Source organism: Apiospora phragmitis (genome assembly GCF_038363925.1).
Source record: "Apiospora phragmitis strain CBS 135458 chromosome Unknown utg000006l:1.0-5683423.0:1.0-5690449.0, whole genome shotgun sequence".
Classification (NCBI taxonomy): domain Eukaryota; kingdom Fungi; phylum Ascomycota; class Sordariomycetes; order Amphisphaeriales; family Apiosporaceae; genus Apiospora; species Apiospora phragmitis.
Window position 1 is genome coordinate 1,055,207 of NW_027117404.1, and position 26,283 is coordinate 1,081,489.

Genomic DNA, 26,283 nt, shown 5'->3' on the forward strand with positions numbered 1-26,283 from the left:
TTTTGGCCGTCTACATCGGGAGGACAACTTTGACGCATATGAGCTTCAGAGCGCCATAGTCCAGCGAATAATCACCTACGAGATCTGGAGGTCTTGTTTCCGATATGTTACACAGCTGCGAGAGAACTGGGATGAGTATCTGAAAATGGAGCGTGAGACGGGCGAGTTCCCGCCAGAAGCTCGCATGTATATGCGACTCTTGAGCAAGTGTGGTTCTAATATCCTGCCCACCTGGCCCGAACTAATCAACAGAGCGTAGCGAGGTTGGCATCGCGGATGACTGCGGACTGTATGATAATCCCCGCAAAAGTGCATTTGAAATGCAACAAACGGATGTGGGACCAGTACGAACACTGGATTGCCCAGAAGGGTTGGGTAACTCAAGTTCGAGAGACCTCGCAGGTTTCCTCCGATTACCAGAGACTGGCTTGTATGTTATGGGTCGTTCTCGAACCTCAAGCTCTCTACAACGCCTTACAGTTTGAGACCATTGCGGGAGAAATGGCCGAGATCGTGGAGCGGAGCACCAACGGATTTTCCGATCTGAACAAAGAATCCATTGCTGATTTCACGGCTTCCATCGACGTACGACTAATACTGGGCAAGTTCCTCTTGAGACACAACAGCCATTACAAAAGGGAACCACATGTACGTGACGTAGATCTATTCTTCTTTGCCAACCTAATGTCAACACTTGGTGCTAACCCCCCCCCCAAAACAGGACCTGATTTTATATCCCAAGATGTCACAGATATTCAAGGACGAGTTTCAAACGCCAATAGGCAAGCTCAAAGACTTGAATTGGAGAAGTCCAGTACTCCGTAACGATGCTGACTACGAGAACAAGACGTCTCGGTGGCATTTACTCTTGAAAGCGGCCAAGCAAGCAGAGGCTTTTAAGTACAGTTACAACAAGAAACTCAAGCCAGAAGTCAGGCTTTCGAACCGAGAGGCAGAGGCTAACCTAGAACGCTTTTGGGAAGCGCTGGATAAGACGCTAGAGACCGCGAAAGCTTTCTCACCGGAAACCAGAGCGTTGTTCGCTAGAGCCAAATCCCTGCGCACACCGGAGACGGAGCCCCCCGCTGGAGGAGACGGAAGCCGGCCCGGCGGTAGCAGCAGCAGCAACAATGCCAACACTCAGACTGCCACCGTTGTTGACTTCAGTGCTAACGATGGCGCCGTCGATCGCCCGAGCCGGCTGGTCCTCGAGGAGAGGAGGGAAAAGGAGAAGACCCGCGGAGTTCCGGACCCGTCAAAGGAGCCGGTGCGCGCCGCGCCAGGCGAAGCGCCGCCAGCAGCCAAGAGGATCCCGGTTTCCAAGAGGGCGATGGAGACCCTGGAGCTGATCCTCGGCGAATGGACGGTGAACCAAAAAGTCATGTGGGACGACATTGTAGCCATGATGAAGTCGATCGGTTTCAACAAGCAGAACACGAAGCATGGCGGGTCCCAGCGGGTCTTCGTCTCAACCAACAAGCTCCGTGAAGGGTTCGGCATCACTGGACCAGCCTCTAAGCATGAGCCACATCCTGAGAATCACCTTTACCTTCAATCGGTGCGGGATTGGGCAAGAAACGAGGAATATGGGTTGGCCAAGTACGGATGGACTCTGGATTCGTTCAAGCTTCAAGTAAAAGCAAAGTGAGAATTCGCTTGAGTGCTTTTCCGTTTCGTTTGCCCTGTGTGAAGCTGTATTTTGCTTCTACAGTCCAGATATATCATCGGAGTCTATGATGGAATAGCGACCATTTTTATACTACCAGATTATTCGTAGCAAAGATAAAGTAGTAATACAACGGTTTATTCTTTAACGAATTAGTGTAAACTTAGCTGCTGCGTTGGCTTCACCCTCGCACCTGCGGCTGTATTCGGTACCAGATACACGGAGCGGAGCTGATGTAATATTAAAAAGTAGCTGTACGCCAGGGTGAGTCAGGATGACCATCATACACGTGACGCGGTGTACCGAAGGGGCTTCGGCTAGTCCAGCCATTGGCGAGGGGCTAAATCGGGCGAAGTGGGACGACAATAGTCCGCAGTAGACGGTAAGGTCACACCGAATTGCTTGTTGATACTTACTTTAAGCAGACTATAAATCCCGGCACCCCAGCCCGTCTTCGTAGCGCAATTAATACTTCAGCCTACATATTCAAACCTCACCGAGCTCATTACCTCCGCCATTCTTTCCGCCAACATAGTTCTTCAGATCTCGCCCGGTTGCCACAATGGCCTCTGCCAATACGTCGTCAGCAGACCCCATCGTCTTCTACGACATCGCGTCCGGCCCCCCCATCCGGCCCTTCGCACCCAACCCCTGGAAGACCCGATACGCGCTGAACTTCAAGCGCGCCCACTTCGTCACGCAGTGGGTCGACCTGGCTGATGTCATGTCCACCCGCAAGGGCCTCGGCGCGGACCCGGTGCGCTTCCACGCCAACGGCGAGCCGTTCTACACCTTGCCGGTCATCCGGGACCCGGGCGCCGCCGACGACGACGCGGTCGTCGTGGCGGACTCGTTCGACATCGCCGTCTACCTGGAAAAGAAGCATCCCGAGGCCCCTCCGCTGTTCCGGCCGGCCTCGCCCGTCGTCGGCCTGTACGCGGCCTTCAACACGCACATGGACTCCGTCTTCCAGACGGGCGCGGCCCTGGGCAGCCAGGACTTGCCGTTCAACCCGGCGACGGCGGAGCGGTGCCAGGCCGAGTTCTGCCGGCGGCTCGGCGTCCAGACGTACGACGAGCTCATTGTGCGTGGGGAGGCGCGGAAGAATTTCCTGGTCACGCTCCAGACCGCGTTGGGGGATGTGGCGAAGTACTTTCGGTTCTCCGACGGCCCATTTATAGGAGGCAAGGAGGCCGACTACGCGGATATCATTATTGGCGGCTGGCTGATGATGTACAGCCACACGGTGCCGGAATGGGAGGAGATCCGAACGTGGAATGATGGGATTTGGGGCAAATTGCATGATGCGTTGGAACCATATAGAGGAACATGGTGATACCCACGGGGATCTCATGAGATGGACCGATGGCATTCGTAACTACTCGTCCCTGCTTCTCTATCCTAAATTATGGTCAAACAGTGACTTGGAGGCTCTTGCGACAGTCGGTCTGCTTCACATGCGCTTTCTCACCTTTACCCCTGTCCCATCTATTATTAGCTAACACGTAATAGAGACCCTGATATGAGGTCCACTATGTGATGTCAAATTCCGTTACTGGATGCCAGCGGCCTTTATTCACGGCCTATTTATAGTGACCATGCGCCGTCGTAACCCGAAGGGCCTAAGGATTGCCGAGTCTCGGACATGGTTGACTTCCGACCAACCCGTAACACTGAGGCCGGTTTCCAGCAAAGAAACAAGCGGGGATTCATACCACGCGGCACGGCCAAGACCTTTGGCATTGATCTGGTCGAAGTAGGGAGTTGCATCGAATCGGACGAAATATGCTTCAATGGTTCGTCGCAGTATTACCGGAGAGAGCTTGGGCTTGGCCCAGCTCATACCTCCCTTGGCATCGAGGCCTCCTGTCATTCAGTCGATGGTTATTGGAAACATACTTTTGAAATCAAATACTTTAGGCTATGAATAGAGAATCACGTGGGGTAGAAGTGTTGTTCTACAGGCCGACTATCTCGGTCAAGGAAACCAAGACAACATGCCGAGCGCCGCCGAGATGTGCCAAGGGGTCACCAACCCGCCGGTTCATGCCCGTCCAGTCCCGCTTAGCACTCGGTGGCGAGCTCCAAGCCACGTGAGGAGGTCTGCCCAGCAAAATCGCTCGGTGCTAGGGGTGTTAATTATTAATTGGTATTCGATGCCACATCTTTAAGCTCCGTCAGCGTTTCTTTGTCATTAAAATAGAGTTATACCCGAAGTCACCCAAGCGGCCAAGCCGGGCTGATACCACCAACATCAGACGAAACAATTGGCTGACGCGCCCGTTGGACGGCGGGCATATGTCCTGATTCGTGACTGAATTCTCCCTGTTTAGGCGTGACGCACCAAGACGCTAGCCATGGATCGGAGCGAATCTAATTAGACCTCATCGAGTATTATTAGCAGGCGAAGACCTATATCTTGGAAACGAATGCAGCATATATCAATCCCGCTTCGCCACTGCCTATTGAGACATCCGCAGTCGCAAAACCGCTCCCCAAGGAACCATGTTTGATGTGTCATGTTGAATCAGGACGAGATCACCCGCCATATAAAGCTGTCGATCCTCTGCCGCCCAAAACATCCCCTACTGCTACAAGTCCACCCAGGAACGGAAACAGAAAACGATCTAAACAGCAGGCATCGATCACTTAGCACGCGAGCAAGCCTCTGACAGCCAATTGCGGAAAAATGATGCTGCAACAGTACACATACATCTACGCCATCGGCACCTTCTTTGCTTTGTTGGACGCCTATAACAACGGTGCAAGTATGTGCTAGTTACCAACACTCACGTTTCCTATGACACATGGTAGATATACCTAAACAGTTGCATGAAACTGACCGAGAGGGAAACAGATGACGTGGCCAACGCGTGGGCGACTAGTGTCTCTTCGAGATCGATCACCTACCGACAGGCCATCGTCTTCGCCTTCATTTTCGAAGTCCTCGGCGCCGTGACCGTCGGCGCGCGGACTGCCGACACCATCAAGAATGGCATCATCCCGCCGTCTGCGTTCCGGAACGACCCCGGCGTTCAGATGCTTGCTTTCACATGCGCTCTTGCCGGTGCCTCCATGTAAGTCATAATGGACAGAGAGCCCCAAACAAGTCATATCTCCCGTTCATCGTCCATGATGGCTGACACCATTTGCTATCGTAACAGCTGGGTCATGTGGTGCTCGCGCCACTCTGCCCACGTCTCTTCTACGTACTCGCTTGTCTCGGCTGTTGCGGGAGTTGGTGTCGCTGTAGCTGGGGCAGGGCAAGTTCAGTGGGGTTGGAATGGGGGCAAAGGTGCGTCATATGTATATTACGGGACGGTTCCACTGGTTGAGCTCATCCCCCTTTGCTTACATACATTCGGATGGATACAGGTCTCGGCGCCATCTTCGCCGGTCTGGCCATGGCCCCGTTCATATCAGCCTGCTTCGGCGCCGTCATCTTCGGGCTCATCAAGTTCGTCGTCCACCTGCGGCGCAACCCCGTGCGCTGGGCCGTCTACAGCTCCCCGCTGTGGTTCCTGATCGCCGGCACCATCTGCACCCTGTCCATCGTCTACAAGGGCTCGCCCGACCTCCAGCTCGACAAGAAGCCGCCCGCGTTCATCGCCGCCGTCACCCTCGGCACCGGCTTCGGCGTCTGCCTCCTCTCCGTCCTCTTCTTCGTCCCATACGTGCACGCCCTCGTCATCAAGCGCGACGCCGGCGTGCGGTCCTGGATGTTCGTCCAGGGGCCTCTCCTTTTCAAGCGCCCGGTCATCGAGCCGTCGGCGCAGGCCGTCGCGCCCAGGTATGCTGTCGTCCAGGAGGGTGAGGGCAGTGCGGCTTCCACCACTAGCTCATCTCACCCGGCCACCTCCGTCGACCGCGATGACGGGGTCCAGAACGAAAAGGCGGCGGAGGAGAAGGCCGTGGAGTTACAGCCCCAGCTTGCGTACAAGGAGCAGGTCGCCCGAGCTGAGGCTCGTCTGCATGCCCGTCTTCGAGAAGGTCACGGTCCCATGGGCTGGGCGATGCGGTTCCTGCACGAACACCCCATGGGCGAAGGGCGTATCTATGAGGTCCACAACATGAAGAACTTCGTCATGCGGATTCCCGCCATGGCGGTCGTCGCCTTGTTGTACGGCTCTCATTACGATATCCATGCCGCGCAGGTCGGCATCGGCGGCACCCCTGAAGGCCGACGCATGGACCGCGTCTACGCTCACGCGCCCAAATACCCAGACGAGGTCGAACATACTTATTCTTTCGTGCAAGTAAGTAGTACCAGTTCAATATACAGTTCCTGCAAACGCTGTAATTAGTAATAATTAACCCAACTAAAGGTTCTCACTGCTTGCACTGCATCTTTCGCCCACGGTGCTAACGATGTCGGCAACGCCGTCGGGCCTTGGGCTGCCATATACCAAGCGTGGTCTACTGGTAGCGCACAGTCTACCAAGGCCCCCGTCGACACCTGGCAGCTCGCCGTGGCCGCGTTGGCCATTTCCTTCGGTCTTGCTACTTATGGGTACAACATCATGAAAGGTCAGCAAATCCTACCTTTTCCACTTTTCATCTTCTCCTTTTCTGCTTCTTCTTTTCTCCCTTTCCCATCCCCCTTTTCTTTCCCTTTGGTATTGACGTGTGTGCCACAGTCATGGGCAATAAGATCACATACCACTCGCCGAGCCGTGGGTGCTCGATGGAGATGGGCGCGGCCATCACTATCCTCATATTCTCCCAGTACTCGCTCCCTGTCTCAACATCGATGTGCATCACCGGCGCCACGGTGGGCGTCGGCTTGATGAACGGCACCACGAAGGCAGTAAACTGGCAACGGATCGCTCTCCTAATGGTCTCTTGGATCGCGACCATTCCGGTTGCCGGATCCATCGCTGGTGTTATTATGGGCGTAATCCTGAACGCTCCCCACTTCCCTTCAAGTTGATGAAGATAAGTCTGAGCGCCTGGTCTCTATTATTAACTTCCAACTTTCATATCCATTTCACTGTTTATCAAGTCATGCATGTGTAGTAATAGGCTTTTATATTGCATCAATAGTTTCATTCTTGTATTTTTAAAGAAGAAAGGAAATGGGTTGGACTTTAGAAATTAACGAAAATGCCGTAAATAATCACATGAATATTTAACTGAAAAAGGCCAGCTAATACGTTATCTCCCGGGATCACCAGTCTCTGAACGAAAGATCGAAAAACTAAAAACCCAGAAAGGGAACAGAAAAAGGAAAAGATGCCATCACACGATAATGAACTCCGCGGTCTTGTCCGTCAAGGGGACTGTTCCAAACCTACGAGCGCATCTTGAAGAAACAGAACGCGGAGGACACATTACTTATTCGCAAAATCTTGCTTTGGGTTGCCTTCGCAGCTCTCCCGTTGAAGCTCAGAGAGCTGCACGAAGCAATTGCGATTGACATCGACAAGACGAAGCTGGAGGAAATTGAAGAATCTCGCCTCAATAACCCGAAAGACATCTTCAGTCTCGGAGGAAGCCTCCTTACTGTATCGGAACACGGCATAATCAAGCTAGCCCACCTGTCCGTGAAGGACTACCTGCTTTCTACCGATATCAAGAACAACCCAGAGGTCTCGACCTTTAGATTGGACTTGATAGGGGCAAACGAAGAGCTCGCACGGTGTTCTTTCGCATACCTATTGTTGGGCAGTTTTAGTGATGGCCCATCTACAACACAGGATGACTGGGAACGTCGCCGGGCGCAGCATCCCTTACTGAATCATGTCGCCAAAGGCTGGACGTATCACCTTCGAGCCTCGGCCCTCACCCCTCAGTTGCGGCATGTTATATCAGAGTTCTTCACACCCGGACCGAAGTTCATGTCGTGGATCCAAACTCTGAACTCAAACTGGATATTCAAATGGGACGCGTACCCTCGGCATGCGACGCCGCTCTACTATGCGGCTTCGTTTGGGCTCAAAGAAATCGTCGAGGGGCTGGTGCAGGGCGGCGCCAACATCGACGAGGCGGGCAACAGATTCGGGGGCACTGCGCTGCACGGTGCCACGCTCCGTGAACACGTCGACATCATGCGAGTGCTCCTCCACGCCGGCGCGGACCCGTCCAAGGCGGATTACAATCTGGTCACTCCATTACATACTGCGGTCAGGATTGGTAATCCCCAAGTGTTGAAGCTGCTTCTAAGCTACGGTGCGTCTAAGGACGCGGCAGATAGCCTCGGGGAGACGCCTCGGAGCTGGGCCGAGAAGGCGGGACAGGTGGTGTCCCAAAAGCTACTTGCGGATGAACCATGGCAGAAAATGAGTGAAGCATCCAAGTTAGACAGAGGTGTCGTTTATCAGCGTCCAGTTGCTTCTTTTCATGCATTGGAGGTTGCTCAGGGCCTCTCGCATCGTAGAAGCACATGGCCCTAGTATGTACACTGGTATCGATCAAAGGGTGTATTCTTTCACGGATTTCACACCATCTTTGCAATTAACCGTTCGCTGTTCCAGAGTCAACACGTTCTTCCAGCACTAGATGGTTATCAGATCCCGGGCGTTGATACTACTTGTACACTTTGCATCAATGTCTGCATATCACTAATTTTCAGCCCCTAATTATTACGGATCCTCAATCTTGAAACCACCGACCACTCGTTTCTGAAAGAAGCCATCGGGATCCCAGCGCGACGCCACACGCTTCAACTGGGAGAGCCTGTCGTCGCCGTAAGCCTGTATTACCTTCTCGTCGGGCTGTGCGTAGTTGAGAAACACCCAACGGGAGCCCAGGCCCCGCTCGGTTGCGACCCGGTCGACATCGCGCAAGAAGGCGTCCACCGCCTCGAAGGCCGCGGAGTCGTCCGCGGCGTTGTGCCAATTATGGCAGATCTCGACGATCACGAGAGGCCCATCTTCGGGACGAAGGCCGAAGAAGTTAGCGGCGGCGGCGGCTCTGGTGCCGCCTTGGGCACCACTCCGCCGGGCGCAAGACGCTTTGATCACACAAGATGGGACCGGGAGGAAAAGGAGAGTGTTCGTGAGACCGGACAGATGCCGTGTGGCGCGGACAAGGTCGTACCACATGTCGGTTATAGTGTTGAGCAGATCCAGGTCGAGTTTGACCGATATAGATTTGTAGGAGTTTCTAGAGTCAAGTAAGTACAGAGGCAGGATATTTTCTTGGTTGAAAGGCAAAGTACTCACCTAGACCCGTCGTTGCAGGCCAAGTCTCCCACCTCCTTCGCATACTCGCTGTGCTTCAGCTCTCTCGGCGTTTCCGTCCCCGGAATTCGCGTCCATGGAGCCACAAATTCGCATAGAGTATCCTCCTGGCCGGCAGCTCCTGTCGAAGATGCAGACACGGCGATGACCTTGACCGGGACATACGGGACGTGAGTGATGGACCATATGAGGTGATCAACAACAGGCTCGCTTTGGCCATTCCTGGAGTAGCATCGAATGGTCGGCGGCTCATCTTGACCATCGCTTCAAGCGTCGGCTGCCGCGCTGGCGTCAAGTAAAACATATAGGCGCACCGGAAATGTTTTGGGTGCGGAAAGCATTCCATTTCGACCGCGGTCACAATCCCGAAATTGGTGGACCCGCCGCGCAGGGCGTCCCAGAGATCCCCCGCATCGTCATCATCGGCCCCCACTTGAGCGTCAGTGTCCTTACTACTAGAAGAAGGGCGTTCCGCACGAACGACCCGTCCCGAGGCCGTGACCACCTCCCACGCCGTCACCAAATCAGCCCCGAAGCCGTGCTGGTACGAGAGAAACGACAGGCCGCCGCCGAGCAAGAAACCCACGACGCCGACCTGTACCGCTTCAGCCCATGATTGCGGCGGCGGCGGCGGCGGCGATGGATGGCTGGGGGGCTGCGGCGTTTTGCTGAAGAACATGATGGGAGGAGAGAAGCGCGTGGAAAGGATACCGAAGCGTTGGTGCCTTAGAAGTTCAGTTTTATCTATGATTCCACCTTTGGGCTGCCAAGCTCAGCCCGAATCCCTGATGGGGCTGGCACCAATGGCGTTGCCTTGTCCTGATCCGTGAACCCGGTTGCTTATTAGTATTGTAGCGCTGACACCATCAGCTTGCCTCCACCCTTTCAGGGCCTTGGTGCATTGCACCAGCTTGACCGAAACGCCACCGTGGCTCAATAGCTTTGGCTAGGAGTTGGGGCTGAAATAGGTAATTATACGAAACTTACATGACAAGCTAACCCACCCATGCTTACGCCGATGACGCCCATTATATCTTCTTTCCTGTGACTTCGGTTCGATGCCAATTCTGCTCCGCAGAAACTAACAACGCATAAAGAGCAGGTAGTACCAAACATAGAGATCCGAAAAGATGCCGCCACATTTCCATAGCCAAGCTCCTCGACCACTGTGATGTCAGTGAATACTCCCGTCACGGAGCTGACCATCAAGCCTCACTGCATTACCCAGCTGGCCGATGGCACCTGGGAACCGCGATTTGCCATCTTCAAGTACGCTTTCTTCCATGAGGCGTACAACCCGAAAGGCAGCATTGACGTTGCCATAAAATCCGGCGATCTGCTTGTCCCGGTGCCGCCCCTGCCCATGCCACAGTACTCGCCCCCAACTTGCACGCGACTTCCCGTGCCGACTGTCGACCTTGGCCAGGAAAAGCGAGACATCGGAGAGTTCGAAGTAGGACTAGGTAGGCCGACTTCGCGTATCCCTTGATTAGTTCTTGGCGTGATCCAAGATTATCTGAGGCTGGGCCGCTTACAACAGACCAAATCCAAACTTATTCTAATACTTATACATATTACCAGTAAGCTTCGTGCTTTGAATTCCATAAATTCAAGTTGGAATAGATTCTATTATACAGTATCTCTCCTGAGAAGGCCCGTCCAACGAGAAAGAAGCGGAAAAGGAAAAGATAAGGGGGAAAGCCTTCCGTCAGTAATTCTTCGCATGGTCCCAGATCGATCACTCTTGAGCCTGCTTTTCGACACCTTGTTTCTCAACGCCCTGTTTCTTCTCAACGCCCTTTTCCTCGGCACCCTGCTTCTCGACGGGCGCCTTCTCGAGAACCGGCTCCTCGACAACCGGTTTACCCACGCCCCGTCTCTGACGCTCGCGCCGAGCTGCTCTTTCCTCGCGATCGACTCGTTGCTTCTCCCGTACCTTTGTGCGGCTTTTTGAACTACCGGAATCAACAAAGTCATCATCATCATCAGCTTCCGAGTGGGTCTTATGCTGTTTTGCTCTTGTTCCCACGGGGTGACGCTTCGCGCTTGATCCCGGCAGCCTAAAGCCACCCGAAAACATAGCAGGAGTAGCCGGAACACTAGCACCATTGAGCCCCGAAAAGGCTTCCGAACCAAGTGTGAATGGGTTTCCACCCGGAGGCGCTTGGTGCGCCGATGCCGTTGGTAGCATCGACATAATTGGCGGGTGCGGTTGCAGCGGGGCCACTCTATACGGCTGTGTTGGCTGTGGTGGCCACACCTGTGGCTGGCCCAGTCCCCGTTGCTGGAGCCACTGTCGGACCATTTTGTTGTTCTCGCAATGCTGATATCTCATGAGTGCCTCATCATGTTCTAAAACATTGAGTCCCGCCACCTGTGCCGCGTTCAAGGGGGAATATTTGTTCATCACTCTCTTCCACCCGAAGGAGATCCAATGCATCTGGTACCTCATGTGATAGACCGGGCCCGGATGGTAGCCATGCGCCACCGATTGTTCGCAAGCCCGGTTGAAGGCCGCTAGGACCTCCGTCATAAACGCTCGAGCACCCAGCATCTGATCGGCATTGAACGATTCGAATCTCGCAATTATTCTTCGCTGTTCTTCCAAAGTTATCCCCAACTGTTCGGGTGACACCTTGCCCACGTAATAATCCGGGAACTCAGTTTCCCGAGATGAAGGAGCGGCTGTCTGAGCCCTTTCCTCTTCAGTTCCTTCAAATGGAAGCGGATCAGCCGGCTTGGGTTTTTTATTGGTGACCTAAAACGGTGGTCGATGTGTCAGATTATGAGATAGTGTTCCTCTGGGTTCCCGGAAAACTTACGCCATCAATACGGCGCAAGCCGGCAAGAAGCGCTATTCGGCACTCCCTTGACGCTCCGTTTGGGATTTTAATTGTATTCTCTTCCCATACCAGTTCCAGACGGGGCCGGATACTTGATTCCCAGTGAGCCCTAGTTGTCTTGTCAATCTTCCCTCCTCCTTCTTCTTCTTCTTCTTCTTCTTCTTCTTCTTCTTCTTCTTCTTCCTACCATGCCGTCAAGGCCGACGCATGCAACAGGGGTAGGAGAGGGGACGTGGGACGAATTTTGACTGACTGAAGACTTTTTAGAGAGAAGCCCCATCCCCATTCTCGCATATCGGCGGTGATAATACGCCAGCGATGAGCGCGTATCTTCCCCAAGGGTAATTCCTTACGCGCCTGTAGCATACCCCGAAGGCAGATGCTCCTTGTCAGGTCGGCTTCTGCTTCCCTGACCCATACTAAGGGATCCTTCCCCGCAGCCGTGAAAGCCATGCCGTGCTGTGGGATGCAATCGATGGTAAATTTGATCAAACGTAGGGTCGTGGGCCCGTAACGGCTAATGGTGCTGAGCACCTCGAAAATAAGATCAAACGATGTGCACTGACAATGTTCGCAACAGATGGTCTGTCGAGCAGATGGCAACTGAAGATATATCGCAATTAGGATGGAAGGATGTTACTGGTTGGAGCATGTTGGACAGGTGGATGGTTGAGAGCAGCGCCAGACATGCCGTACATGAAGAGCCGGTCGGGTCAAAGACATGCTGTTTCTGGGGTGTCCGGGGTCCAGCATTCCGATGCATTCATTTGAGACATGGAAAATGTGTGGACAAAGAAAATGTGTGGACAAAGGTGCTATCCAGGTCCGGCTAGGGGCGCCAGTGGCATTTGCCTTTGTTTGGTGAAATAGATCTGAGACAAATAATAGCTGGCAAGAATACAACATAGATCAGAATATCCAGCCGCTTGCGTATTCTCTTATGGCTAGTGAGCCGTACGAAGGTGCCGTGCCCATGAGTCCTGTGGAGAGTGGTTCATTTTATTGTAAGGTACTGTAAAAAGAGAGAGGGCTGTTCTGGGTGCCGAAAGTGGCATACATGGGATTCCATCTTATGATAGCATAACGACGAGGTAATGACCTGGGCGGCGATTGCTCATTTGTGTAAATTGTATCTTCCTGAGACTCTGTTGCTGCATCTCGTAATTATGCAACAGCAAGGGCTTGAATACCTTGATAAAATACTAGCCAAAGTACCCAGTCAAAGTCTCCCATCCATTACCATAACAATCGTCTAGGTACTTCATTGCATCTGGAACAGCCGTCGTATTATATAGGTATATAGGTTTCGCACGCAAAAGTGGATATCCACCATATGCGTGCGATATAGTGGTATATGTACTCCGTGCAACAATAGGCTTCGGCGGATTCTGGATGATTGCAACATCCCAGGCTATGGCGCCGAGACGACTGTACTGACCCGCGCCAGCTTCTAAGAGCGGGCATAGGATAATCCCCGATGCCCCAGTTGTGGAAATTCATGTCATCAACGAAAGACGGTTCTGTCTTTCGCGTAGGCGGCCGAATCCTGCCGGGTAGCAGAATCAAGGTTTCGGGGTGTTGTGTAAGGAGCCGTTTCAGCCTCTTATTAGAGCCGAGACTGTAGTTGCCCGGCCATTCAGTGGACCTGGCCGTCTCCCACTTCTCGTCCAATGCCATATGCACCGTGGACGAGTCCATTTCGAAATCAAGCACCGCTAGGAATTCCCGCAACGACGTTGCGATCCCCGCGAAAGAGGCAAGCGGCTCGCCGCCGAAAGATTCGGCACGCATTGTGGCCCCGTGCGCCCCTCTCGCCACCTCGTGCTCATCGCCTGTGTGGTCTGGATAAGCGTTGATGTGCCGCCAGACGTCGTGTGCCATCTCAGGGAGCTGGGCTGACGAACTAATGCGCCAGTTCTGGCGCCCCGGCTGCCCTGTGTCGCAGTGAGTGACGACCTGGCTGCTGATCGGGTAGCTTTTGAGCACACTGACGCTAAGCTGATTCTGCAGCTCTTGGACGCTATATTCGCGGCGTTCTGCCCCTGGGGAAGTATTCCCCAGCTTGAGTTGAGATACCTGCATAATTCCATAGATCCTATCGCATGGATATTTGGTGGTCCTGGAGTAGGAGCCAGCGAGCAAACTAAAGGGGTTCCCCGGTATATCTCCATGAACATTAATCGACTCTGTATTGAAGAAGTCATATTAACCGTTTTCCGACACTGTCAATGAACCCAACTTTCGTGAGAGAGGCTTGCAGCTCCTCGGCTGACTTTTTATTAGCTCATGGTTGCGAAATACAATCATGGCTTTGTGCGCATCATACTGACGAATATGGCAGACCCGGATGAAGTAGCGCAAAATAGAGGTGTAGTAGTCCCTTATTTCCTCTATAGCTGGGAAACCCCCTATACTCTTCTTCATGGCCTCAACCATGCCATCGCGCCCGAGGAATACGGCCCTGGGGCTTAGAAATGCCTCCTGCAGCGTCCACAGTGACGAAAACCACGGGTCGCGCCTTATATATTCAACTTGACGCCACTTCTTATCCAGGCGGCTTCAGACTGCGACCGCCTGCTGTGCGGCCATGTTTTGCATCATTCTGTCCTTGCGGTCACATTCTAGGAGCGTGTCGAACTCGCGAGCCCAAGCATCCAGGCTAGCGCTTGAGCAGGTCGTGAGCCACACGAAGATGTCTGCGGCACCGCGGAAGATGGCGGCCTGGCGGCCTATCTCACTGAAGTAAGCACCCTAACCACTTAGCCGTCCTACCACATAAGCAGCCACCCAAACTAACTACCGATAAGCGAAGCCCCCTAACCCCCTTTTCGCATATAAGTTAGCATCCAAACCCCTCATTAGCAATTAGAGGATACTGCCAAAATCGGCACTTCTCGTGCTTTCTAGCCATGCCCATCCTAACCCCCAAATCCGCCATTCAGCATGCCATTTTGGCCGTACAAGCTAGCGAGTCGGAACGTACAGCCTCTAAAACACTGAAGGTACCCCGAGCCACCTTGCGGGACATAATCAGGGGCAGACCGACCCGGACCGAGTCCAAGGAGTCCGCCAGGACCCTCTCTTTCGCCCAGGAGGAATATCTTAAAACCTGGGCTATCCGACAGGCGCAGCTAGACCTTACCCCTAAGCATAACGTGTTCCGGCTGTTCGTCGCCCGGCTATTCAAACCAGACCAGCGCGCCCTGCCCCTTAGAATCCACTGGGTAAAGAGATTCATCGCCCGTCACCCTAAGCTGAAAACTATACTAGCCACGACGATAAACTTTTAACGCGTTTACTACATATTTAAAGAGAATATCTAGCTTTTTTTCTCTATTTTAAGGCAGGATTTTATTAAGGATATTCTCGCCCGATTTATTTCTAATATAAATAAAATTAATAATATTATAAGTTTAGATAATAATTATTATATAATTAATCTAGTTAAATTAATTAAAATATTTATTAAAATACCGCCTATTACGAGTAAACGACCGCTATAAAGTTTATAAATATAAATAATATAATTTTACCCTTTTTAATTATTTTTAAAAGTATTAATATATAATAGTAATAGTTTTAAATCGTAGCGATAATTTTTACGACTTATGAATAAATTTTAAAACTAGCTATTCGTTTACTTATTTAAAAAATAAACTAATAACGAACTAGCGATAATATAATTACGAAATATTTATTTATTATAAACTAAATTAAAAAACCCGGAGTAATAGCGGTTATTTATTTTAAACGACTACGGTAATTATATATAAAATTATTTTATAACGGAATATATACTTAATAAAATTTAATTATTTTATAACGGAATATATACTTAATAAAATTTAATTATTATATTTATTAATATATACTTTTTATATATTATAACTTTTAAATTTAAATCTTTTTTTAATATTAAAATAAAATGTTCGAAAATATTTAATTTTTTATTATTAATTAATATTTAATATAAGCGTAAATAAGGCTAACTTTATTTAAATATAATACCGGGCCCGAGAATTAACTTTTAAACTTAAGGTAATAGCTAACGAGTGGCGAGCTATTGGAATTTATTTATAAGATATTTTTAAACCCTTAAACTCTCGGTTACGTAGATACGAGTAAAGCCGCGGCTAAGAAATAATCCCTTTAAGCTTTAAATAACTTAACAACTAGTAAACACTTATTCGAGAAGCGCTTACACTTATTAGCTCTTAGTATATACGTTAAATCGAAGCCCTAGCTTATAATAAAGATATTTAACTTAATAATATCTATAAGAGGCTATTATTTTATAAGCTTAAAAAAGCGCTTAATATTTTAAACGCTTAATTAATTAAATTAAAATAAAAAAGGAAATTTATAAGTTAAATTAAATAAAGCATATAATTTTAAACTTTATTAAGTAATTAAAGACCTTAATTATACCTTTATTATAATATAAAATATAATAACAATTAAAGATAAAATAATAAGCTAGTAGTATAACCCTTAGAATAAATTAAAAGAAGATAAAGCGATTTAAATTATTAACTTAAATTTAGAAAGCGATTTTAATATTACTAGCTATATTAAAATTAAAATTCGTTAAAGTTATAATTTTCCGATTTCTTTTTAAATAGTTCTTAATAAAATAAACTTAGGTTGCGATGTGATTTAGTGTTGAGTTTAGGTGGCTGCTTATGTGGTAGGACGGCTAAGTGGTTAGGGTGCTTACACCGGGCTGCCGGGTGTCTGGTCGATGCAGGCGACGTCGAGCCAGACGAACTCCGCGGCCGGATAGCCCGGGGCAGGCCGGGCCGCCACCTGCAGGATCACCACTCGGCGTGGTGCGATATCTGGGATTAGTATTTTCGAGCTGCCAGCGGCCCCAGGTGTACGAGACGGCATTGTATAAGGGATTTCGGTGGTCCCCATACTGATTCCCGGGCTGCCACTCGTAGCTGGTCATGGTCTTGACATGCAGCAATCTCCGTGGCCATCGGCACCCGTCGCTCCATTCTCCCGGTGACCCTGTTTCTTCGATTGCGTCCATGATTTGGCTGGAAGGTCAGCGGGTTCATTTGATTATCATCTCCGCTTGGTCTATGACGCTAAGAGTTGTGTGTTGCCTGAGTTAAATGTATCTTGGCCTTTCAGCTGCCGAGTTCAAGCTCAGCTTGTCGCTGAATGTTTCTCGGCTAGATGGGTCACCTGGAGTGGGGTTAATCCCGATCCTCCCAGTCGTGTCAGCTTTTGATTGGTAATGGGTGCGTTGTGGCGGCGCATTAGCCTGGTGTTATCTTTCCTTCTGCTCTCAGCTTTTTGCTGGTCGCATAACGCTTACTCATTTCTGTTGGGTAAGGCGTACAGAAGCTGGAAAGTTCTCAAAACAATTGTCAGCCGCACCGCCGGGCTGGGAGAAGGCTACTTGCATGGTATCATGGATGGCGAATGGTTTGAAGATATACAGAACAGTGGCAGGAAGGAAAGAGATATGATTGCTTTTGGAAGGTTACGAGGGGATCAAGATGCTGCGTTGGTGGAAGCATAGTGCTAATCAAATCTAAGCTAACCTACCCCAGGTAGGGTTTCACGAAGCTGACCGCCTCTTGAACTAAACGGGTATTCAGGTCTAGCCATTTCTTGTCTCCATCTTGGCTTCGTTCGAAACAATCTGCGTGGGTGCTGCAATGTACGTGGGCTCTCAAGCATTCCAATCGTTTCAACCACAGCTCTCTGCGGGTGCTTGGAATCAAAATGGTATCCATCCATGCCGACGCTGGGGTTTCGCTCATCACTTGAACAGTGCCTACCAGTGGCGTCCGGCCGGTGAATCTGAAAGCATGCGTGGAAAGTTCGGTCCCGTTATCCCTGAGCCATTTCTTGGCCAACCTTTCCCCGCCAGAGTACCACTCTAGGCTGCGCTCGGCCAACATGATGCTCAACAGGAATATCCCGTCGAAACCTTTCTGGGAAGCGACATAGGTCATGCACAGTACTTGCGCTATGTGGGCGAGATGTAACCACTTTGCCAGGACCTGCGTGTTGTGCTCGAAGGCGATCATGGGCTTGTTGAGAAGTGTGTCGATGACCCCTCTGTCGCCGCAAAACAGGTGCCAGACGTTGGAGTTCTGATGCGCCGCGACGAGCATGCAGCCATTCGTCCCTTCGTTGTTCAACATGTAGCCCGGGGGTCGGACGACCTTGACGCGTGTGAAGCGTACTACTGCGGTGATGGCAACGGAGAGAAGGAGTGTCGCTGCCGACCCGTAGCCGCCCATGGCAATAAGACAGAAAGCCAGGGCGACTAACAAAGCTGCGTGAATCCCACTGCGCCAAGTCGCCAGAGCCGGACTTTTAGAGCCAGCGTCGCATTGCTGGTCAGACGTGCGGCGGAAATGAGTAATGGTTAGGATTTGGTATCTTCTCCATGGTTGCGACCGATCCTTGGGCGTTTCGCGTTCCTGCAAAGGTACCGCGTTTGGCTCCAGCGATGATTTGGAGGTTGATGTTGACTGGTTTGCCTGGCAGAGGGGTTTAACGAAGTCTGGTAGATGCTTTACCGGCCCCGCCTGGGCCGCCAGGAACGAAGTCAATCGGTAGCAAGCGGCGCCGTTGGCGGCGGGGAAGACACTGCCCCAATTGGCATCGTACACGGTTTGGGAGATGGCCCCTGTCGTCGCCAGATCCAGAAACTCAAAGTGGAACTCCAACAATCGCGCCAGGTTTCGCAATATCCCCAGCCGCGGTAGAATTCCCAGTCGTAGTTTGCCGCGCAATGACACGTCCCCCACGATGTGGTGGGCACTGTAGCCGTCGGTAAGGTGGAAGATGAGAGGGAGAAGTGAAGCCCACTCGCTGACTATGACGGGGATCGGAGGTAAGGGGAACAGAAAAGAAGTAAGCCTAGTGGAGCCGTAAGTAAAGCTATCGCTGTCGGCAGTAGGTTCCGATGAATAGGGCGCCATGGTCGCAAGTAGTGGCAAACAGTCTCCTCGGCTTCAGACGACAAACCGGTAATGTTGTTCGAATATCGGTTCGTACGTCGAAAACATCCGTATGGCTGGACATCTTATTATGTACTTGTGTGACTTCAACGCTTATGGTCGAGGTAAGTGGTAAGTAGAAAAAGCCATGTCATGATGGTTGGGCAAGTACAACGCTGCCTGAGGGATTAAGTGGTGGCTGTGCAGAAACACAGGCGACACCACCATCTTACATGCATACATTCGCTAGGAAAAGCAAGCATACATATACGAAGCGTGCGCCCGGACCTGGAAGCTTTGAAGATTACGGGACTCTTGCCGGCCTTCACTCGCTCGTTCTTGCGTTCTCCGCGTCTCATTGATGTGCCACCGCAATGGTCACAGGCTTGCTTTGTCGCGTCGAGGACGTTGACCGAGTCCTTGGCAGTGATTTGCAGCCTGATCCTCGCTGTGAGCCAGACTCGATCCTACGACTATCCGATGGCTTCAATTGTGATTTCCACATCGATCCCGCCAATCAAAAGCCTTGCTACAAGTTTTTCAACATCGAAGAGCGCAGTCAGCGTATCGCAGTGCTGGCTGACAGGCTTTATGCAGCTGCATCAAGACCTAAGACGCACCTAGCCGAAATGGATGCCGTGTTTGACGACCTCTACATATGCAAGTTCTGGCTTGGGGCTGACCAGGGACATCGTCAAGCCATCGTCGCTGAAGCCTTTTCCTTCCTACAGAGACTTCCAGCATCTGTCCCCCAGCTTCCCGAGCCACTCGACGATGTTGGTGATTTATATTTTCAGAATGGGTGTGAAGACTGGAATAGCCTTCGAGCAGTGTCATTCGTGCACAAGAATCTCATCAGGGTTGCTCTAGACTTGCACAACGGACGAAAGGTCGCAGTTGGTCGCTCGCACCAGGAGACCCTCAATTTCGTCGGGAAACTATTAGATTTCATCTCTTCGAAACCACTGAGAGAAGGTCCCACCAGCGTCCAGGCTACTTGGTTCATTGTCCGAAGTTACCTTTGGAGCTTTTGGTACCGCGCTAGAATGGTTCAGATCGTGAGCTACATAATATCTCACTCAAGATCATACTCGCTAGAACTGGACGGCTGGAATGTTAGCTTCGATAACAATTGCCATCAAACAGACTTCAGTCCTTCGCCCGATACAAAGCTTAGTCAATTTTCACGACAGCTCTCTGAAGCCGGGATGGGAAGGAATGTGTGCAAATGGATTTTCCACATTCTGCGAACCCACCCCATGACTTTTGGGATGGACTTTCGCCTATTCCATGCCCGCTATAACAAGTTCCTGGGAGAGGAGATCTCTCGCTGTGTCCAAGGCTCGGAAAATGCTTGCGATGGCGTCGATCCGAGAAATTGCCTGCGGTTTTACGGGTCCAAGGTTGATAGTCAAACCGCCCATGATTTCCGTTGCGACAGCCTATCGACGTCTGAAGTGAAGCTAGACTGGGACGAAGCTTCCTACCGGTCAATTATGGGACCCAGGGCAGCACAGCTTGATATCGCGGGAAGCAAGCTCAGATATTGCCTTGCTACGGCAGAAACACTCACAATTTCCCACGTCTGGCTCCATGGTCAAGGTGGCAGACCTGAGACTGGGCTGAATCGATGTCTTCATGCTCGTTATTGTCGTATTGCTAACGACCTAGGATGTGATTCGTACTGGATCGATGCAGCCTGTATTCCATCAGATCACAAGCTCCGCAAAGAGGCCATTACTCAGATCAACACCGTGTTTGGTCAAAGTCGGGTGGTTCTTGTATGCGACAGAGATCTCATGAAGATCGATGTGGCTAATTTAACCATAGAAACCAAGGAGTCTCTGGTCGTTGCCGCGATTCTTTCCGACTGGAATGCTCGAGCCTGGACATTGCTGGAGTCAATGAAAGGCCGGCAGAACATGCACCTCTTGTGTAAAGACAACAAAACAATAGACTTCCAGAAGATACTGATGGACCTCATTGACCATGGCCACCTCGAGATTATCGTTTTCGTTTGGCACGTCTACCATATGCTACCTTCAAATGAGTCTACGATGCGGCGACCCAGGGTTCTGGAGGATACTGGGAAGCTTACAATCGCAACCATTGGTAGTCTCTTGAGCTACCGACCAGCAAGTAGAAATGGGGATGACTTCGTCATCTGGAGTCTTCTCATAGATCCTGATCGAGATCCAACAGACCGTTCAAGTGCCAAGGCATTCTGGAAAGGCCAGATTGGACGGTACATCAATACCGGCTATTTGATGAGCAGTGCGCGACGACTCAAGTCCAAGGGTCTTGGGTGGGCGCCTATCTCGCCTTACCTTGCCCGAGAAAGGCTGTCTACTGGGATGGGTTTCGCAAACGTCAAGTCATTCGACAGAACAAATACTAATTTGGGAGAGATCACGGCAGCTGGTCTATGGGCCGTTTGGCGGAAATATGATATTCCACGCAATGTTCCTTGGCCCCGCAAGCCAGCAAGCACTCCTTTGGATATGGAGCTTGATCGAATACGCAGCAAATATCTCCGTCCCTTCACCTTTGGCGCACTTCTACGTCCCATCTCAAACGAGGAGATGGATCTCGAAGAGGCACCACAGGACCCTGGCTACAGCGAGGAAGGCACTATGTTTGTTGTTTGCGAGTCTTTGAATCACACAATCATGGTCCATTGGAAAGGCGATGAGTCTTATCGATGGACGTGGAAAGGAGTCCATATCTGGCCAAGGAATGTTCCTCTTCCCAAACTACCCCCTAGCAGCGAGTCAGGGATATATGTAGATGAACGTATCTTTATCTCCTAGTGCACTACCCATTAGTCAGTGGCAACTAGAGTTCTCATTGGGATAGGGGGGGAAAGGTTGGCCCAGAAGGTACGCAGATGAGATTTGTGTATGACCAAGTAACTGGCCGTGCCATCTTCTCTCGTTCTCAGCTTGATACGGTCTCCGCTTGGCCACAACCACGTCGTGTCTCATCCATATCAGTGCATATGTGCAAAATCAAACAATTGGTCGATTATTGAGACGTGATAGCACGCGAGTTCTGTCACACGCATGAGATAGTACTCTCATATGTTCGTCGCGTTAATTCGATAAGATGAGAGTGATGTGATCTCTAGCATCCGCATCTAGCGAGGTCTAGTCAGTTAGCTGCCAAGAGGTGCCCCCCCCCCCTATTTTTCAGTGCAACGTACGTCCGGAACTCCCGGATCTCCGAGCAAAGGTCACGAGGTCACATACGGAAGCCTGTTGCGACTCTACATATAGCGGATACCGGTCTTGAATCGCACGGTAGCTAGCGGAAGCAACCCTGTCAAGGGACCTCGACCGTGGCACATCACCTTTTGGATGGCGGTCGACGCTCAGCTCAACGCTGCTTCATCGTGGAATGTTGCCAATAATGCTTTTTGTCAGCTGAATTCCGCTATAACGAGGCAAATATTCAGCAAACATCCATCAGAAAATCCAATATTGTATGCACCCTATGTCATTTCCTTCTGAGCGAACCACGCGCTTCTTACTGCAGTGGCAGAGGGCTTATGCACAACAAATGAACAGCTTTGCATTTCGAATGGCTTATTGGATACCTTGACACCGTCAGCTTGACACGGCAAAACTTAGCGAATGGGGAGCAGGGGGTCACCTGAAGTCGTCGCTATAGGCTAAATAGATAATTTGTTTGCCCACCTACTGATAATGTTTCACTGGCCGACATCCGTCCAGCTGTTACTCCGTTTTGGAAGAAGCAGGAATTGAGGTGGAAACTTTACGGAGTACTATTTATAACCTTGCCAAGCTCGGTTCCGTATGCCGACTGCCCTGCCCTTCGCTTCTGGTCATGTGCATATATCTGGACGTTGCTCCAGCATGTTTGGTAGCGAGCGGTTGGATCACACATTTAAGACAATGCATTACGAACACACCGTCGGGACTCCTGTCAAACCACTATATCGGATGATGCTTGCCATACAACTCGTGGACCTTAATGGCATTGGTGAATAGGGGCTCCTCCCACCATTTCGCTTGCGCTGCGGATTACCAATTACGGCTCGCTTATACGAAGGCCGGGCGATATAAGGCCGATCTTGCCTAAATGAAGACTTTCGTTTTCTATACAGCCATGTCAAAGCTCAAGAGACCAGTTTTGGTCCATGTCGGACAGATGGGTACGAAGAGCACCTATATAAAACTTTTCAGGGGAGAGTTCTCATTTCTTTAGTTCCCCTAGAAAGATACAACTCAGCAATTCAGATAGCACATTTGAGGCTGGCCACTGACTGGCCCTACCCTACGCGTTACATCTATCATTCTGCCGGGATGTCTCTACTCACCCTCGTGGCTGTAGTCACTTTGCTCATATGGTCTGCCTTAGGAGACACGTGCTCCGACGTGGCTTCGATTTCCTCAGTGGATGTACAGGCCCCATCGTCAATTTCATATCTCAAGGAGCAAGCAGACTACTGGTCTTCAACATGTGCTGCCCTCAAGCCCACATGCATCATGTTCCCCAAGTCGGCTGAGGAAGTGTCGACCATCATCAATGTCTTGAAGGGAAACGCAGAAAGCTTTGCTATCAAGTCCGGCGGTCACAACCCCAACAACTACTTTTCGAGCGTTGAAGGTGGACCCCTCATCTCAACCCAGAAGATGGACCAGGTGCTATTGGATCCTACTACGGGTATAGCCAAGGTCGGGCCCGGCATTCGCCTTGATGAAATTGCCGCCCAGCTTCAAGGCACAGGCTGGACGTTCGTTGGTGGACGTATTGGAAACACTGGTGTCGGGGGTCTAATTCTGGGTGGTGGTCTCTCCTACATGTCAGCTCAGTACGGTTGGGCAGCATCGTCAGTCCTCGAGTATGAAATTGTGCTCGCCAACGGGACCATTGCGACGGCTTCTGCCATTCATAATCCAGACCTATTCAGGGCCCTCAAGGGCGGAGGCAACATGTTCGGCATCGTGACGATGTATACCCTGCAAACATATCGTCAGGGCAACATCTATGGAGGCAATCTCGTCTTCCTCCGCAGTCCCAAGACAGACGCCAAGCTTCTGAAAGCCGTCCGGGACTTCGCCGACTACAACCAGGACAACAAGGCGGCCATCATCGTCACGGCCGAGCGGTCCACCATCAGCCTGATCGACTCGTGGATCCTGTTCATCTTCTACGACGGCGTCGAGGTGCCTGAGGGCACGTTCACGAACTTCACCGACGTGGGCCCGACACTCGACACCTGCAAGGTGCAGACGTACTCGGACCTCATCGGCGGCAGCAACTGGGTCATCGTCAAGGCGTCCGTGGTGGACATCTCGACGACGACGATCCCGGTGCCGTCGCTGGACAACGCGAGGCTGCTGGACGAGATCCATGCGCACTGGCGCAACCTGTCCGGGTCGACGCAGCTCGAGCTCGGCATCGTCGCGTCGGTCGCGTACCAGCCCTTCCCGCGAGCCATCGCGCGCGCGGCGCGGGCGCTGGGCCCGGACCTGATCGACGCCGACGCCGACGTCGACAAGATCATCATGGAGATCAACTACAGCTTCGTGCCGCAGGCCTCGTACGGCGCCATGGCCGACACCGTCGAGGCCACCTACGGCGGCGTCGACCGCATCGTGGCCGAGTGGCAGGGCCGCGGCCGGCTGCCCCGGACGCACCTCCCGGCCTTCATGAACTACGGGTTCTACCGCCAGGACTACTTCGGCCGTCTCAAGCCCGAGATGGCCAAGTTTGCGGCCGATGTGGCGGCTTCGGTGGATCCCACTGGGTTCTTCAGGGACCGGACTGGAGGTTTCCGACCCCACAGGTAGACGTGCCTTGAATCTTGATTGCATATATTATCTACTTGAAGGGTATGTGTGGTTATCTACCAATACTTCTAGAAGTTGATGTAAATATTTTGTCTACCCACATCCGGATCTTGTGAGCGTCGCGTCATTAAAATATATTGCCCTACAGAAAGAAGATCCGTAAATGTTTCACCTCCTAATATATCTACATGTAGTGATAGTCAGTAGTAAGAATACCTAATGATATGCATCTAAAGCAGTGCCCACCTCAAAGCCAACTTTCATCTCTGAGCTAAGTCAACTGTCCGTTCCAAACTCCATCTAAGTTTCTTTGTGATATAATAGAAGAGCAGCCTGAAAGACAGCCTTTTCCCACATGGGACAAGCACTGTTACCTAAGCAGTCCCTGTCAAGCAAAGCAGCTTTCTAACAACAAACAGCTATTTTTGACCTTTTGGATCGTTATGTAATCTCTTTCATTATAGAACTGGCAGCAATAACTTTGGAACAAACGGTGTGTGAATCGGTATGGAGCAGACAATGTGGAACAGAATTCCAGAAAGCAGACTTCGACTTGTACATTTCCGAGTACAACGCCATGGAACTAATGAACAACTTTCCTCTAATGGGAAGCCAGGAGGGGGAGGATTAGCTACGATGGCCCATTAGTTGTTGTAATATTATCAAAGACTGTGCTGCCACTCCTTCTCCACGTCCCTCTCCTGGTACAGGATGGCAGGCAAACCTCTCGACCAAGTGTCATATACCAGGCCTGCATCTGCTCTGGGATGCCCAGGAGGCCATCTTGGCTAATATCAAACAGGCCTGCCTTCTTTCCCAAGCAGCTACATGTACCTCGAGCTTGTTCTTGCCTTTAGAACTGTGAATCACCGTGAAAAATACGCTAGTCTAGTTTTGTAACGCGCCTTCCATTATTCCAACGTGAAGCACCCGTGCCTACCTCGTTCACAATCCACAACAGATCCTTGGCCTCAACCATAACACGCACACCTCTTCTTCTCCCAAATTCCCACTTCAGGCCGCCAAACCACGCCCGAATCGCGAAAACGATGGCTCATCGACTCATCTTGTATTATCAAAGGCGTTTTCGGCTGAAGGCGGTTTTTTCCAACTCTTTTTAACCATGTTGGTGTTGGATGGCCATCCAAGTGTGTTTGTTTGTGTCGCGACTTCTACCCAACGCGACCGGCATCATTTGGATAAGCGGACCAATTTTTCGTCTCATTTACCATTGTCACAAAATTCCCTAACCCCAGGAAGGAGCTGAGGGCTTGTTTTTGGATGTTCCTGCCCAAAGCATCTGTACACCTACCTCCTCCAATCTTCCCAACACCGCCAAACATCACCAAATCACATCCGAATCACGAAAACGTTTTCGCATCGACTCATCTGTCATAGTCGAGAACGTTTTCGGCTGAAGGCGGCTTTTTCCGACTGCTATTCATCGTTTTGCGGTTCTGCTTCTCCTACAAAACCCAAGGCAACAACGACACTGATCCAACATCACACGAACCGAAGGCACGACCCTGCTTCAGCCATAATAATTTACTCGCCCGCCCATTCTTTCATACCAAAAGAAAGTCGTAGGTACTCGAAACCATCCCGATGGAGTTTCAGCTAGTTGTTTCAGAACTTCACGAAGCCGAATCGTCTCCTAGAATGGCCCAGCTTCTCTCCTCAAGTCATCGAGTCTACAGGCAATGGCGACTCCTTCGTTGCTTCCATGAGCAGCGACACGGGCCTTTCATTCACGCACACGATTCAGTCTAACTTATTCACCGACTGTGGCACAAACTCATGTTATCCGAC

At 51.0% G+C, this 26,283-nt stretch overlaps 10 protein-coding genes across 10 annotated transcripts; 6 read left to right on the forward strand and 4 right to left on the reverse strand.

Annotated features, from left to right (window-relative positions):
* Nucleotides 1-742: 742 nt before the first annotated feature.
* Nucleotides 743-1,648, forward strand: PG994_005626 (uncharacterized protein; the record flags this gene model as incomplete). Its single annotated transcript, XM_066857035.1, has 1 exon — nucleotides 743-1,648. One exon carries the CDS (start codon nucleotides 743-745, stop codon nucleotides 1,646-1,648), a length of 906 nt encoding a protein of 301 aa, XP_066716304.1.
* A 580-nt stretch (nucleotides 1,649-2,228) lies between these two features.
* Nucleotides 2,229-3,002, forward strand: PG994_005627 (uncharacterized protein; the record flags this gene model as incomplete). Its single annotated transcript, XM_066857036.1, has 1 exon — nucleotides 2,229-3,002. The coding sequence occupies one exon, from the start codon at nucleotides 2,229-2,231 to the stop codon at nucleotides 3,000-3,002; it is 774 nt and encodes a 257-aa protein (XP_066716305.1).
* A 1,353-nt stretch (nucleotides 3,003-4,355) lies between these two features.
* Nucleotides 4,356-8,058, forward strand: PG994_005628 (sodium/phosphate symporter; the record flags this gene model as incomplete). Its single annotated transcript, XM_066857037.1, has 7 exons — nucleotides 4,356-4,434; nucleotides 4,524-4,743; nucleotides 4,831-4,961; nucleotides 5,042-5,922; nucleotides 5,992-6,193; nucleotides 6,304-6,560; nucleotides 6,982-8,058. The coding sequence occupies 7 exons, from the start codon at nucleotides 4,356-4,358 to the stop codon at nucleotides 8,056-8,058; spliced, it is 2,847 nt and encodes a 948-aa protein (XP_066716306.1).
* A 189-nt stretch (nucleotides 8,059-8,247) lies between these two features.
* PG994_005629 (uncharacterized protein) lies at nucleotides 8,248-9,526 on the reverse strand (the record flags this gene model as incomplete). Its single annotated transcript, XM_066857038.1, has 3 exons — nucleotides 8,248-8,770; nucleotides 8,830-8,968; nucleotides 9,013-9,526. 3 exons carry the CDS (start codon nucleotides 9,524-9,526, stop codon nucleotides 8,248-8,250), a joined length of 1,176 nt encoding a protein of 391 aa, XP_066716307.1.
* Nucleotides 9,527-10,585: 1,059 nt separating this feature from the next.
* PG994_005630 (uncharacterized protein) lies at nucleotides 10,586-13,772 on the reverse strand (the record flags this gene model as incomplete). The annotated part of the gene is made up of 6 exons (XM_066857039.1): nucleotides 10,586-11,605; nucleotides 11,670-11,715; nucleotides 11,760-11,873; nucleotides 11,944-12,251; nucleotides 12,649-12,670; nucleotides 13,129-13,772. 6 exons carry the CDS (start codon nucleotides 13,770-13,772, stop codon nucleotides 10,586-10,588), a joined length of 2,154 nt encoding a protein of 717 aa, XP_066716308.1.
* A 610-nt stretch (nucleotides 13,773-14,382) lies between these two features.
* PG994_005631 (uncharacterized protein) lies at nucleotides 14,383-14,980 on the forward strand (the record flags this gene model as incomplete). Its single annotated transcript, XM_066857040.1, has 2 exons — nucleotides 14,383-14,432; nucleotides 14,560-14,980. 2 exons carry the CDS (start codon nucleotides 14,383-14,385, stop codon nucleotides 14,978-14,980), a joined length of 471 nt encoding a protein of 156 aa, XP_066716309.1.
* Nucleotides 14,981-16,403: 1,423 nt separating this feature from the next.
* PG994_005632 (uncharacterized protein) lies at nucleotides 16,404-16,607 on the reverse strand (the record flags this gene model as incomplete). The annotated part of the gene is made up of 1 exon (XM_066857041.1): nucleotides 16,404-16,607. The coding sequence occupies one exon, from the start codon at nucleotides 16,605-16,607 to the stop codon at nucleotides 16,404-16,406; it is 204 nt and encodes a 67-aa protein (XP_066716310.1).
* A 638-nt stretch (nucleotides 16,608-17,245) lies between these two features.
* Nucleotides 17,246-18,640, reverse strand: PG994_005633 (uncharacterized protein; the record flags this gene model as incomplete). The annotated part of the gene is made up of 1 exon (XM_066857042.1): nucleotides 17,246-18,640. The coding sequence occupies one exon, from the start codon at nucleotides 18,638-18,640 to the stop codon at nucleotides 17,246-17,248; it is 1,395 nt and encodes a 464-aa protein (XP_066716311.1).
* A 392-nt stretch (nucleotides 18,641-19,032) lies between these two features.
* On the forward strand, nucleotides 19,033-21,468 carry PG994_005634 (uncharacterized protein; the record flags this gene model as incomplete). Its single annotated transcript, XM_066857043.1, has 1 exon — nucleotides 19,033-21,468. The coding sequence occupies one exon, from the start codon at nucleotides 19,033-19,035 to the stop codon at nucleotides 21,466-21,468; it is 2,436 nt and encodes an 811-aa protein (XP_066716312.1).
* Nucleotides 21,469-22,983: 1,515 nt separating this feature from the next.
* Nucleotides 22,984-24,474, forward strand: PG994_005635 (uncharacterized protein; the record flags this gene model as incomplete). Its single annotated transcript, XM_066857044.1, has 1 exon — nucleotides 22,984-24,474. The coding sequence occupies one exon, from the start codon at nucleotides 22,984-22,986 to the stop codon at nucleotides 24,472-24,474; it is 1,491 nt and encodes a 496-aa protein (XP_066716313.1).
* Between the last annotated feature and the right edge of the window lie 1,809 nt (nucleotides 24,475-26,283).